The 15,212-nt window shown below is 34.7% G+C and overlaps 2 protein-coding genes across 2 annotated transcripts; both read left to right on the forward strand.

Moving 5' to 3' along the window:
* Window positions 1-173: 173 nt before the first annotated feature.
* LOC145605566 (putative F-box/LRR-repeat protein At1g56400) lies at window positions 174-5,635 on the forward strand. Its single transcript, XM_081661636.1, has 3 exons — window positions 174-1,412; window positions 3,196-4,207; window positions 4,468-5,635. The coding sequence occupies exons 2-3, from the start codon at window positions 3,212-3,214 to the stop codon at window positions 4,672-4,674; spliced, it is 1,203 nt and encodes a 400-aa protein (XP_081517762.1). The 5' UTR covers window positions 174-1,412; window positions 3,196-3,211; the 3' UTR covers window positions 4,675-5,635.
* Window positions 5,636-7,614: 1,979 nt separating this feature from the next.
* LOC145605952 (DNA repair protein XRCC3 homolog) lies at window positions 7,615-9,275 on the forward strand. The gene has a single exon (XM_081662018.1). It carries the CDS (start codon window positions 8,074-8,076, stop codon window positions 9,016-9,018), a length of 945 nt encoding a protein of 314 aa, XP_081518144.1. The 5' UTR covers window positions 7,615-8,073; the 3' UTR covers window positions 9,019-9,275.
* Window positions 9,276-15,212: the final 5,937 nt, after the last annotated feature.

Below are 15,212 nucleotides of genomic sequence, written 5' to 3' on the forward strand. Positions count from 1 at the left end.
ATGATGAAATTCATCATAGTTAGGCATCAATTTCCCCTTCTTTTTGATGTTGGCTAAGAAGAAGCCAAGGAATAGGATGAATTTATTAATATTCCCTCTTAATGACTATTTCCTCCATCCTTAAACAGCTGCTAAATTTGGCCTTTTCAAAGTCAAAATTTATAACTATTCTTCTCATGCTTGGTTAAATATATGGCTTTTAAAAATCTTGCCATGTCATATCTGAAACATCCTAAATCTGCTAGAATTTCAAGATGTTAGGATTTGTTCATGTCCATGGACTAGTACTCTTTATTGCACTATTAATTGTGTTGTTGGGCAATCCAAACAGTGATATTGTTAGGAAATGAGACTGTGTACATATATATTCTTTCTGTAGGTTGTTTTGCAGGCCATTGTATGCAAGTTTACTTCTATGTTGACAGAATGGATCATATGTTATAATAGCAAACTACATAAATTAAAGATAGCCTTTAGATTGACATTCCAAATGTGATTATTGATGGATGCGTAAATCAACTATCTTGTTTATTGAAGTTCAGTAAATTCTTCAGGTGTTAGATCTGTAATTCCTATCTTCCTGTATCCAAGGACTTATACATGACTGCTGCCACAAGATTATGAATGGAATATCTTCAAGTGGCTGCTGGTAGTATTTGCATTTTATGGTTCCTGCTTACTGTACAGTGTTTATTTATGTTACTTTTGTGGCAGTGGGATCCTTAAACATCAGTATGCCATGAATGGACTTGGCATAGTTGTAAAACAGAAATAGGGAATTTATGTGTATTACTGTACAGGTGCTTAAGTAGCTCAACTCTCCTTGAATCATATTTATAATCTTTCATGCAAGAAAGATGATAGATGCCTTAACAGTTTGGCTCTTTTTTTTTGTCGGGAGAGGGTGGTTTTTAGTAGCTTCGTCATCCAAGAGAGGCTAAGAAGGTTCGTCAAACCCATATTACCATGTATTTTAAATTCCAAAAGATATTTAATGAATAACTTGGCAAACTTTATTCTCATTATTTGGGTGTATCCTGACTATCCTCCAGTTGTATTATGTTGTAATATCTGTAATTTAATTCTAATTCAAAATTTGAATGACGACACGTGTTAAAGGCCTTTGTGGAGATTGGATTGGAACGTTAATTTTCCAACGGTCTTGATTTAATGCATACTTTGGAAATAAATCATATTGATCTGCCACCAATTATTTGTGCATCTTTAATTTTATTATTGTTATTACCTATTAATCTGTCTATATAATGAGCAAAGTTTTACATACTCTGTTCTCATTTCATAGTTTTTGAATCAGATCAACACTCCTGATTCAAACGAGAATTCGTATACAGATATCAAGTGCTTTTTTTAAGTTACTGTTGATCAAGTGGCGAAGGTCATATTCTGCAAAGGTAAGACACGATCCTCATATCCAAATCATTTGTTGTTTGTGTCGATTTCTGTTTGATTTTAACAACCCTGTGTTTCATGTCATGTCACTCTCGTTTCACCCTTGTCGATGCATAGTAGTTCATTATCCATGTGCTTAAATGTTGATCGACACAATATTTACTGGTCTTGTGCAGACTCATATTTTGTGATGAGACATGTGACTGAATGTGGCATAATTTCACGGTAAATTGAAGCCGAATAATTGTGGAACATTCTATGAGACTAGATCTCTTTGAAATTATAGTTGGAATTGGCTTCTTTTTTGTATTTATGTTTGTTATGCTTTGCTTTGGAATTTGTGGTGAATTCTTCTTTAATATCGCTTGGAGCAGGGCCTTAATAATTGGCTAAGTAGTATATCAGTCACCCTAATGTTTGCCTTCCTTGAGCACAAGTGTTCCTATAATTAAGAACGGAGATCTGTTGATGGTACTTCCATCTAAGTTTCTTCTCAATCCCTTGCTACGGCTTACAATTCTTGACCCGACTTAATAACCCGACCCGAATTTACTGAGAGAAACCCGACCTGCACCGAACTAAAACAACCCGATTTGACCTATATATCATATTTGTGATAATATTAAGTAATATACTTTTTCTGATAGTTTTTAATCTCAACCCAAAATTTGATCCGAACTTGACCTGTATGCCTATATTGCCACCCCTAATCTAGCCTCCTTTATTTTCCATTTTTTGTTGGTAAGAAGGCACTTTATGAGGTCGAAACCTCTCACAGGTCCGTGCAAGGGTTCTTGTGAGTGGGGAATAAGGGTAATGGAATCCCCGCCTCCTAGTTGCCCCTAGTGGTTATTGATCTCCCAATCTCATGGCTGTGAAATACAATCCTTACCACTAGACTAAGTACTACTTGGGTCAATTTAGCCGAATTGACAGGTAGGTTCTCATGTTGTGCCTTTTGTGTGAATTTTTGGATTAGGAAGGGATGGGAATGAGGTAGGGATGACTGTGGGTGTTGGTGGGGAATGCAAAAGGACAAAAATCAACTGTTTCCTGCAACTTAACTCTGTTAAAAGGAAAAAAGGCTTTATCTTTCAGTCATCCGTTGATTTCAATTATAAATATCCCTTTCGTGGGATGGGTCTAAGTTTGCTTTGGAAATCTGTTATAATGTTAAGGAGAAACAATTATGCTGTTGAGTTGTGTAGCTTTGTTGTCAATCATTCTGGAAGAAATGAAGCCTAGAATCAATAGTCTAGAAAGCTTTTTATTCATTTGGATAAAGCTTTACTGGATTCTGTAGATAGCACATCTTGTTCAGAATTATCACATTTGTTGGGTACTAATGTAGTAATTATGTCCAATTTACTTAAATTGAGATGAAGTACTTATCCATGTTGATTGAATTGGGATGAGAACTACAACATTCATATTATTGACTGAAAAGATGCTTGGAATTTCCATATTTCTTTTGATGAACCACAGTGGATTAGCTTACGTAGCTATGCATATTTGTAAGAATAATATTTTTCAAGGTCCTCATTTATAAAAATTCTATGCCAATATCATGGAGACCTTGCTTATGTTTTTAAAGGATACAAATCTGCAAGGTCCTCAGATAATAAAAGTCTGCCATCATGGAGACTTTGATTAAGAGAGATAAATTTCTAATGAGTTTGTGGGTGAATTAATTCATAAATTAAATCATACCTTTAGAACACACATTATTGGTCTTGTGGTCTACATGCTTTCTCTACTGATGCATTCTGTTTGGTCCTTAAACAGCTGCAACTTATTATCAATGGATGTCCTTCAACCGGATTCAAAACGCCCAAGAACTTCAGCAGTCTTGGATGATAATAGTGAGCCTGATTACATTGGTAAGCTTCACGATGATCTTCTCATAGAGATTCTAGATAAGCTTCCTATGGAAGTAGCAATGGATACCTCCCTTTTATCGAAAAGTTGGAAGGACCTATGGAAGCATAAGAGGAATGTTGAAATAGGTCAAAAATGGGTTCAGAATTGTGGCAAGTCTCTTTTCTCATCATTGCTGAGAATTCTTACTGATCTTCAGGGGCAAAATATACACTCTATGAAAATCTCTCTTCCGTATGACTGCCATGTGTCTAGCATTGTACAGTCATTGATGACCTATGCTAGTTTGAAAAACTTGGAAGAGCTATATATAGATTTCAATGATAGGAATGACAACAGAATCAAGTGGAGGAGGCGGTACCCATTGGTCGATATGCCTAATTGGGTATGTAGCCCTTGTTCTTCATTGGTCAAGTTAAATCTTATATCGCTACAACTAGATACTCTTCCTCCTCTGCATTTCAAGGCTCTAAGGGAACTTTACCTTGAGCATGTCAAGCTTACTAAAGATTCAGTGGAGAAGATTACTAGTAATTGTCCTTCTCTTGGTCTGCTGAGTCTTAGCAATTGCAACCCAACTGCTGACCTTAATATTAATGTTGCTGCAAACTGTAGCCTTCTTCATTTAGTAGTAAATGAGGAGTTTACTGTCGTCCAAAACGCAACAGAGTTGTGTATTAGAGCTCCAAACGTGAAAACAATAGAATTTGCGTCAGCCCTGCCTAGAAAAAGCTATCGGATGGATGGAACTCTAGCCTGTTCTGAAGCAATTTTTAGGCTGGATAAAATGCATCATAGACCCCAAGCAATCAGAATCTTTAGTACAGGACTTAAGGGCTATTATGCAAAGAATTTTTTGGGGCTTCTCAGAAAACTAGCAACTGCTAAAGTGCTTACATTGAGCAGCTGGTGCATTCAGGTATAAATTATTTCTGTGGCTCCCCCCCAGCCCCCCCCCCCCACAGTTTGTGTTTATTTGAATAAGCATCTCTTGATTTTCTGCTCCCTCTTTTTTTCCCCCCAGTTTATGTTTATTTGAATAAGCATCTCTTGATTTTCTGCTCTTTAGATCGTAAATCAAAATGAAGTAGGATGTAATCTTAAATGAAGTGGCTCATATGATATGTCCTGTTTTTTCAATTTTTAACTTATGAATTGAATGTGTTTTCTAAATTGTAGGTTCTATCCATGGAGGTTTATAATTTCAGGGAACCTCTAACCTTTGAGGCCAGTCATCTTATCCTAGAGACTGGACTGTGTAGGTGGGAATTCCAGGGAATAGCCTACATGCTTTTGGGTTGTTGCAAACTTGAGAGTCTCACGATTGTCATGGGGGATCCTGCGCATTTGAATGCAAGTTCTATTACTTTTTTTAAGTTAGATTAATATTTACCTGCAATTTAATAACGCTTGACTCTATCTGTTTCAATTCAATGATTTTTTTTTCCCCTGCAGTATGACTACATAAAAAATGTGACAGTCTGTCAAGTTCGTAACCCTGGAGTACAATTTGACAACATTTTGCAGCAGCTAGAAACCATTGAATTCAAAAACTACACTGCAACTTACCAAACTTGGGATGGCGATGATTTCAACGAGTCCCTTTTTTTTGCTGGATCTGACTTTGGAAGGCTGCTGGTATGGAATCTTAAAACATATTCAGACAATCTCAAAAAAGTTGTTTTTTCTACTAGACTGAAGCATTTTGCAAGTGACCAATTTCGCAGTATTGAGGCACTGTCCACATTCAAAAAGTTATATCAGTGTCACTTGCCATGCGTCTATCGAAATCCTAGTGATAGATGTCATCCAGCTCTGATTGGTGTTAATTTTCCACCTAAGGAATGGCTCTGATAGGTGTAAATTATCCACCTTCGGAATGATGCTTTGTGCTATGGGATCTTGTTCAAACTTTGTGCTTGAATTTTCTTTAGACTACCAACAAGGGGTGTGAGATTTGAAACTCTTAGTTTCTGTTATGACTTTTTTTTTTCCTTTTCTTTTTCTCTTATTTCCTTATGTTCCCTTTCGCGTGTACGAAAGAGTGATAGTAGACTTCATTATCGTATTTATTGAATTACATGTCCTGGGGCTACCTTGTATGTTGTTGCATAGTAGATGCAATTTTGTACCCCGTATTAAACAATTTGGCCATTAGGCCAATGTTAAGGCATCTATGGTAATGACAATTTTAGAATCAGTGTTGAAAGTTATGCAAGTTTTTTTTACAAAATTCTTTTCTCAAATATTCCTTCTTTTTACTCTCTTTTTTTTGTAGTGATTGCCTTTTAGACCTTTGGAGGTGTTACTGTTTACTGTATTGTGGTTAATATAGGGGTTTTTTTTTTTTTTTTTTTTTTTTTTTTTTTTTTTTTTTTTGGTTTAAGGTAGTCGATGTTGCTTTGTAAGTTTTACATCAACAGATAACAGTATTACAGTAATGCATACAAATATACAATTGTCAACTAGTCAATTCCTCATACTACGTATTTGTTTAGTTTATTTATGCATTTTGACTTTATTATAGTTCACATACACACCAATTGTTGATGTTTTATGAGGAAGAAAAAAAAACACAGCTAAGTGGAATTTTGGGAGTAAATACAAATTGTAGGTACTAACGTTTGCCAAAAGTTGCACATAAGGTACTAATGTTTCAGAAGTTGCACAAAAGGTATTGGACTTGTTATAAGAGGTAAAGAATCCGGTACAAACTTGTTAAACTAGTTACAACCAGTTTTTTTATTTTTAAAAAAAGGAAAAAAAAATTAAAAAAAAAAGGTTGACATGTACTCTGGGATACATAAAACCATCATTAGCCTTTTTATTTTCCCTTCACTCCAAATTAATATACGTATTTCATCCAAAACCAAAAATAAAAAATAAAAAATAAATCCTCAACCCTAACGAAAATCGGCAGCCATTTTTAAAATGCTTTGCTGGAAGTTGTTCAAGAAAATTTGCTTTACCAAATCTAAAGGTACTCCTAATCTTGTAATTATATATAGACTAAAGGAGGCAAAAGAATTCCCAAGCAAACAGATTTCTTAAAAAATCACGGCCCTTCCTTGCTCCAGATTGAAGATGACTTTCACTACATTAGGCTTAATTATAAAAGCAATCTTAGTCTTTGTCAGACAAAATTCAGAAAGGGCATAAGTAAATTGATGGTGGGTCAATTAATTTTAAGCAAAACCCATCAAAAACCGCCTCTTCCAAATTCCAATTATGATGATGAGATGATGTAATCTGGAAATTTGTTGTTCTTTGCTTCATCATCTAATTTGTTCGGAGTTTCCAAATCTATAATCTCCAACAATTTCAATTCATCAACTTTCACCGAAGTGGTTTAGTGGTGAGGATCAATTGATTCCCTTTTAATTTTATTTAATTTAGTTTTCAATTTTGTTGCTTCTGTTAATTCTAGGGTCTACATTTTTATAAAATTAATTAATTAACTATTGGCATACAATCTTTGATCAATCAGTTGATACTACTGAAGTTTTTTTTTTTTTTTAAAGAATACTGAATTTTATATTTTCGTTTATTATTGATTCATTTGCATGATTTTTATTCATTTGTATGATTGACTTAGATTTTTTTAATGCTCTGGTTTTAAACTGAAGAAATAATGCGGCAAACATCATACCCTCTGCATAAATGTCAGAAATTTAGTTTTCCTTTTTTTTTTTTCTTGGTTAACTTGTTGTAGTAGGTTGATTTTGTGGTGAGTACTCTACCTGCAACTTCTAAAACATTAGTACTTTAAATGCAACTTTTGGCAAACGTTAGTACCTCCAATTTGTATTTACTCGGAAGTTTGGGGTTTGTCATGATTTCATGAATTGTATGAGATCTTTCACCCTTGTTGAGAGAAGTTATAAAGTTTTAGGCTTAAGCCTATAGGTAACCAATAGTGTAAGCAGTTAGATAAATGAATTCACGTTTCCTATATTTTTCTTTCGATAGTGGTCTTCATGCGTAGTACAGTAGGATGGTTACTTAATCAAATTGGCACTAATGAAAGTTTATGAATTTCATGACAAATGAATAGTACAAAGGTGTCAAAACCCGTTCCAACCAACCCAATTTGCAACAGACTTGAAAAATATCCGATTCAGATTTCGGCTCAAATGAACATAATAATTTAGCATGACTCAACTTTGAAATTAGACTCAACCTGACCTAGTCTGACCAAACCCGACCCGAAAGTCCAAATTGACGCCTCTAATTACACTTAATATTTTACGTGACAAACTAGGTTTGTATGACATTTTAAGTCAATATTATATTATCAAAAACGAATTTTTGTTATAAAAAAAAAAAAAAAAAAAAAAAAAAAAGAGAGAACCACCCCCAAAATCTCAAATATACCACATTTTCTAATTAACCATCCTTTTTTATTAATTTAAAAGATACCATCAAAAACGCAAAACCAGTAGGTATCATCACTCCTTCCTCTATTCCAACCTGTTTTCCAACGAAGGGTTCACATATCATCACCCTATTACTCAAATTTAACAAAATTCAAAAAAAAAAAAAAAATTATACATAGAAAACTTCATCAAATTCTTCAATTTGTGCAGATTAAATCAACCTTCTATCTCATATGTCTGTCCTTTTTTATTTTAGGTACAATTATAAAATCAACCTCATTTGTTGAATTTGAATACCTCATATAATTCCCGCCATCCTCTCCTATCTCCATGAAAACATCAAACATAGAAACTTGATCAATTTCTGCAAATTAATTCAACCATTATTCCTCTCATTCTCTCATTTCCAATGAAACCCTCCATCTTCCTTGACCCCAACAATCAGCCAATCACCACCCCAAAGCTTACTCTCTCTTGTCCGATCCTCGACCGCTTTCTTGACGGCGGCATTGCTTGCAAATCCATCACTGAAATTGTTGCCGAAAGCGGTTCTGGCAAAACCCAACTCTGCCTTCAGCTCCTCCTCTCTGCCCAACTCCCCGTCTCGCTCGGTGGCTTCTCTGCTTCATCTCTCTACTTATACACTGAATTCCCATTTCCCGATCGCCGGCTCCGGCAGCTTTCTCTCTCTTTCGTCGATTCTTACAATACCCATTTGGGTTCTACATCGTATGATCCCTTGGATAAGGTTTTAGTTCAGGCTGTTGATGATGCACACCACCTGTTCGACGTTTTGCTCAAGTTGGATTCTTTTCTTGTTCGAAGGAATAAGACCCAATGGCCGATTAAGCTGATTGTCATTGATTCGATTGCTGCCGTTTTCAGGTCTGATTTTGATAACACCCCTGCTGATCTTAAGCGGAGGTTGTCTTTCTTTTTTAAGATTGCTGGGAAATTGAGAGCACTAGCTGAAAAGTTTGGATTGGCAGTGGTAATAACCAATCAAGTTGTTGATTTTGTGGGAAATAATGATGGGATTAATGGGTTGAGGATAGGGAATTTGGCGTGTTTGTATACTTCCGGGAGACGGGTTTGTCCTGCTTTGGGTTTATCTTGGGCTAATTGTGTTAATACAAGGTTGTTTATATCGAGAAGTGAGGAGGCTGTATGTGAGGGGAGTGGATTTGTTGAGGAAGATGGGAAGTATTCTGTTAATATGCGTAATAGAAGACACATCCATGTTGTTTTCGCGCCTCATTTACCACCATCTTCGTGTGAATTCACAATCCGAAGGGAAGGGGTTTTCGGGGTTGAAACTAGAGATCAGTTTGTTGCAAATAGTAGTCATCAATAGAGATGAGAGTGCTGTTGATCTAGTATGTGTTGTGAGGATCTCATCTTGTAAGTAGTGGGATGTAACCCGGAACATTAGTTCCAAACGACTAATTAGTTTTAATTTAGTATCAGTAGTGAGTTGTTTGTTCATAGCAAATGATTAAAGGCAAATTACTGCCATGTTTTCTCGACATTTTTTTGCTGATATTCTTATGAGCATCGCCTGTGCTGTCCAGGGAATGTACTCATCCAGTAAGATGTTTCCAGAGGTCAGTGATTTACGTAATGCATTTGTTGCTCCTGTACCTCCTGTCCTTGACGCGTCACTCTTTTAATAGCCTTGATGCTTGTCATAGATATGGAAAAAAAAATATATATATTGTTCCAAAAGGTTGTAAATTGGAGCATTGTACCCAATGACAGAGAATAATTGCTGTGTTGTGTGCTTATGAACTGTTTTGACTTAAGTGTCTTGCTCTTCTGGAATCCTTAATATTGCCTCTTTCAAGTTCCTTCTGAACTTTCAAAACTCTAGGATTGGTCATTGGTGTCTCTCAGAGGTATCAGGCACTTGTAGAATTTATAGTGATCATTTTTGCATCTAAAGGCATTGAAGCTGTCAATAAGGTTGAATGAATTCCCTCCCACCTCCCTCTTTCACTTGGTTAGCAACTTTTAAAAGTTTATCAAGGAGTGGATATGTGCAGCTGTCTGATTGTCTCATTTCTTATTATGAGCTAGAATTGTTACAAAGCATACGGAAATTTAACTTGCTATAGCCTATAAGAACCTGTTTGCTATGGTCCCCTTATAAATGTTATGATAAAAGAAGTTGTTCTCTTCAATATGAGCTTACATGGCCTCAATATAGAGTCCAAATTTTCCCATCTACCCAAACTTACTGGTAATCTTGAGAAGAGGTCAACTAAAGAAAAGTGCACAACAAAGTGAAACAAGAAACCACTTTAAAAAAAATCGTTGAACTTCATTTAAAAAAAAAATTTTAAAAAAAATAAAAATAAAAATAAAAAAAATAAATTAAAACTGATGAAAATGGAGAAAGAATCCATCTTTGGTCATAAGCTCAAACTTTCTGCTGCTACTTTTTCACTCATTTTATTGCTACTGGCATTGGCTCGCAGCGCCATTGCTTGGACTGGTGAAATTCAAGGCAGAGTTGTATGTGATGTTTGTGGAGATTCTTCTATTGGCCCTGGAGATCATGTTCTTCAAGGTAATGCCCTTTTTCAATTATCTTGTGTTTTGGTTTATTTTATAATTTTTGATTATATAAAACAATGTTTTTCCTGCATATTTAGGGTAATGTATTAATTTCTGGGGGTGAAGTTTCAATTTTTGGGGTGTTTTGATGGGTATGTATGATGAGTTTTATGGATTATATGATATCGGTTTTTGGATTAGCAGAAGTTTGTACTGGATTTTGGTGGAATACTGTTGCTGACTCATTGATTGTTCTGATTTATGTACTGCTGACACTGACAGTATGAAAATGAGGTTTTTTTCTGATGGAATTGTTAAATACTAGTTAGTTGGTAATTAAGTGCTATTCATAGATTTCTTGGTCAAATTGTTTGGGCTTGCTTATTACTATACTCTTGGAAAGTTGATGATTAGATTTAATTGAAGATGTTTTTGATGTGTGAAAGTGATCAATTAATAGGATACTGATGTGTGAGATGAATTTCATGAATCCCTTCCAGCTTTGTGGACTTGTGTACTTGAAATACTTAGTGTGTAGGGATTCTAAATTTACTCCATTTCGCGCTAATTTGGACCGCTTCAATTTTTTGTTCATAATGTTGTATCTGTGGGACTTTCTTATTATTGTCTAGGCTTTAGGGTAAGGTTGCATGCATCTGAATTTGACGAAATCCATACTGATTATTGTTCTTGGTGTTGGAGTGTTGGACTACCTAGTTGCTCTAGCCTCTAGGGCATTCAACCTTATCTGTTCACTTTTACCAAAAGACCATTGCCTTTTTCTCTCCGATTATCATTTGGCTTGAGATTAATATGTAAAGCCTTCATCTTGTGGTTGAAGTTGAATTTTGAGAAGTTGATTGGAAGATCAATTTTATTTCTGATTAGAATCAAGTGTCAACGTAAGAAAATGCTCTGTAGTGTGATTTGGGACGCTTAATATGATAGAAGGCTCCTTTTTTGGACTTGTTTACTTAGTCAAAAACCTCAACCTCTAGAAAAGAGCCTTTGTGGAATGTGGTTAGACGAGTAGCAGTTCTGGCGTGTGGAAAAGAGTATGTAGTGGCCAAATCTTAGTGTCACAGTCTGAGTGGTCAAAGGTTGAATTCTAACACGTTGGGGCTTTCATGGATGTTCTAATTTTCTTATCGGAGAGTGTAGATCCTGCCTTTTATGAACCTAAATGCTGAATTAGTAGGAAAAATCTCAAATAGTTAAATTCTCCCAAACAGTGGTTATTATAATATTATTCTATATAAAATTGAACGTCACTGGCAGAACTATATGTAGAAGTAATTTGGTAGTTGACTAGTTGGTAACAATAATGAACGGCACTTACTGCTGTGGTGCTGCCAATCCAACTGATGGTAGTCTACTAATTGTGGGCAGGGTGCTGCGATAGGAGGTTCCGTTCACTTGCTATTCTGAGTACAACTCATTCAAGGTGTAGATAAGGGTGTAATTTTTTTGTTTGAAAATTTTATGGGCTTAGCAATGCTTGAACAAATAAGTAATTTTGCATTGATCTGAATTTGGATGAATGTACATCTTACAAGCTCTTTAGCTATGATTGTAGATTGTAGTTGAAATAACTAATTTTGCCATATGACTGTATACATGCAGGCGCCGAGTTAGCTGTTTTGTGCATAACTAAATCTGAGGAGGTTGTGAACTATCAGGCATTCACAGATTGATACAGTTGCAGAAACAATGTCTGAAAGCAAAAAATGGGATGCATGCCTAACACAGTCAATCAGCAGTTTTCATGAACGATGTAATCGTCTTGGGGATGGCAGCTCCGGTGTCAAGTTCACTTACAACTCCTTACAAGTGCCCTTCGGATTATTCCTATACTCCATTACTCCTGCTGTTTGTTTATCGGTTTCCTAATACCCCAATGCACTGCTAAGTTCAATGCACTGCAAAGTTAACAAGCTACATTTGTAATATATAGTCTGTCTGCAGCACACACAATGAAGATAATTAGAAGAGTTGCTGCTTAACTTATTTCTGTATTCTCTGTTTGAGCATGTTAATATATGATGAATTAAGGATCAAGAAAATAATTTCAATTTATATTTTATCTGAACTTGAATATATGGCCGGGTGCACCAAAAAAATATAATGCCAGGATCGATAAATATATTTTGGAGTTCATTGGACTGAATGCATACCTCTTCACTTGTGATGCATCAGCAAGTGCCCAAATTACATGATATGTTACTTATGGATGTGCTAAAAATTGATTTGCAATCTAATACCTGGCCAAAATTCACTTTGCTTTTGATATTAATTTCATTAAGCGAAAACTCTCTAACTCTCTTTGCTTGAACCTTGTTAGACAGTAGACATATAGAACCAGAGAGTTTTACTGATGCAAATATTAAATTTAGGAGTATTTCTCCTTATTAGCAGTGTGGCCAGCTCCTATTTAAACTCAACTGCATCTTTAACCTTAAAGTATAGTTTACCCCCTAAAAATTCGATAATTCCACTTCTACTCATGTTTCCTTCAAATCTTTGGTTATATCAAGCTTGTATACTTGGAAATCATAAATAGGCTTGAAGTTACACTCTTTGGGAAGTTTGCAACATCCCGATTATCTTTCATTATATTAAACACGGAAAATATATGTAGGGTTGAAATGAAAATAAATGCTCCTATAGTTATAATTTAGGTACCACATACACCTTGTAGAAAAAATTGTAATTAACCCACTTAGCTCATAAATATAAGAAGCGACTAGTGTTGAGGTTATAAGATGAATATTACATGTTAAGGCCTAACCTGACTTTGTCGGATACAAGTAAGCTACATATTACCAGGTTAAGCTTACATAATTTGTTCATTAAAAAAAAAAAGTGGATTTATCTATTTAAATTTGTTGTAATTGAAGTAGGTTGGTGATCAATTGATGACGAGTTGAATTAATATATTTCATACATAATTCTACCATTCATTTCCATTAATAATAATCTGATAAGGTAACACTAAAGTTAGCTAGATGTATTTATTGCTAGATTGGCATCACATTCAAAGTTTTGAATATAGATAATGATTAATGAACTTTTGTGAAAAACTAGCAAATCGAAAAAACTTTGCAGTAAAAAAAAGAAAAAAAAAAAACAAAAAAACAAAAAAACAAAAAAAACAAAAAACAAAAAACAAAAAACTTTATAATTTGAAGAAGAATTTACCAATCTAAGTTATAGTATAATAGTACCACTTTTAATCTAAGGAGTATGAATAGATAGCTCAATATTGAATAATAGAAATTTCTATTATTTTAATTAAAAATTCTTTTATGGATTTTATTAATGCACATTTAATACTCGACTAACCTCATAGATTAGTATAAGTATTCTTACAGTTTACCACCGCATTCTACCTAAAAGAGTTTCAACCCTAATGACTCGTTTATTATGAACTCAGTTTGAAACTTAATAAATAAACTAGTTTTTGGCCCGGGCGATACCCCGGGTCATTGTTCGTATATTCAAAATTATAACAAAATAAAGTGAAATATATTGGTGGTTTTTATAAAAATAATATCAATTGTTAAATTTTGTAAATATATTTAACATCAAAATTCATTATATAATATGCAGTAGTCTAAATGTTATATTATACTCCGTATTAGTTTGTTATAATTGTTAAAGGGATTTTTTTTTTTTTATTAATCAGTTGTCATAATAAATTCCTTTGACTAAATATTTTTTGTGGTAAAAAGAAAAAACCTACTCCGTATAAAATTGTTTTGCATTTTTGGGTTACATATATTAATAACACCTATATGAATTATGGTTGAGTAACTAAAAGAGACGAAAAATAAATTTGTAATCATATTATTGTTAAAATATCCACGTATAAGTTCACAATTATAATTCTAGAATTTATGAATATAAATAACTCTTTTTAATACAACTTTATTATCATATAAGATGTGACATTGGAGATGTGATCCAAAGTTCAATTATAATGAATATAAAGGTTATGGCTTATGGGTTCAAATATTAATACTCCCTCCGTCCCAAAAAGAACGACCCATTTGGCCAAATTTTTGTCCCAAAAAGAATGACCCATTTGCATTAAGGAAAAGTATTGGGTGAGACGGACTCACCGTGAGTCCGCCGCCACCACGATCTCCCGCCGTCAGCTTATCTCGATCTTGACCCAGAAACTCACACCATGACTCCAACTCACAAACACCCACCTCGGCCTTGATCGGAAACACCCACCCGACCTTGACCTCGGCCCTAACTAGAAACACCCACCCGACCCTAACTAGAAACACCCACCCGACCCTAACCTTGGCCCTGACCAAAAACACCCACCCCGCCACCCGACCCTGACCATAATCGCCCACCTCGTCCCCCACTTCGACTTGACCCAAAAATGCGTAAATTTTGGTTGCCGAAAATCTAGCTATTTCAATTAAGGTGGGGTGGTGGTCGCAGTTAAGGTAGAGTGATGGGGTGGTGGTTTCGTTTCAGTTGGTGTAAGGTTGAGGAGAGAGAAAATGCTGTAGTCATGGAAGAAGAGGGTTAGTGGTGAAAGAGAAAATATTGTCAGGTATTAAGGTTTTATTGTTTGGTATTAGATTGTTATTGTTTGGTATTAAATGTTTATTGATAGGTATTAGATTAGTATTGTCAGGTTTTAGATTAATATTCATTGGTTTAATATTTGCATTGTTAGGAATTAGAAAATTTTAGTCAGGAATAAGATTATTTTTATCAGGAATATCAAAAACAAAATAAAGATGTTAGTCACGAATAAGATAATTTTTATCATGAATAAGACTATTTTAGTCAGGAATAAGATAATTTTTATTAGGAACAAGACTATTTTAGTCAGGAATAAAACAATATTATCGATTTTATAAAATGTTGGCGCCAGGCTTTGGTTGGGTTTATCAGGCCAACATCTTAATGATTATGGGTCTGGTCTCACGTGAGTCCAATCTCACACAAAACGTTTTGTTGCATTAA

Source organism: Chenopodium album, chromosome 22 (assembly GCF_948465745.1).
Source record: "Chenopodium album chromosome 22, dcCheAlbu1.1, whole genome shotgun sequence".
Lineage (NCBI taxonomy): Eukaryota > Viridiplantae > Streptophyta > Magnoliopsida > Caryophyllales > Amaranthaceae > Chenopodium > Chenopodium album.

Coding starts and splice junctions, on each gene's coding strand:
- LOC145605952 (XM_081662018.1), top strand. CDS start 8,074: ATGAAACCCTCCATCTTCCTTGACCCCAACAATCAGCCAATCACCACC.
- LOC145605566 (XM_081661636.1), top strand. CDS start 3,212: ATGGATGTCCTTCAACCGGATTCAAAACGCCCAAGAACTTCAGCAGTC. Junction 4,208..4,467: donor TGAGCAGCTGGTGCATTCAG/GTATAAATTATT, acceptor TCTAAATTGTAG/GTTCTATCCATGGAGGTTTA.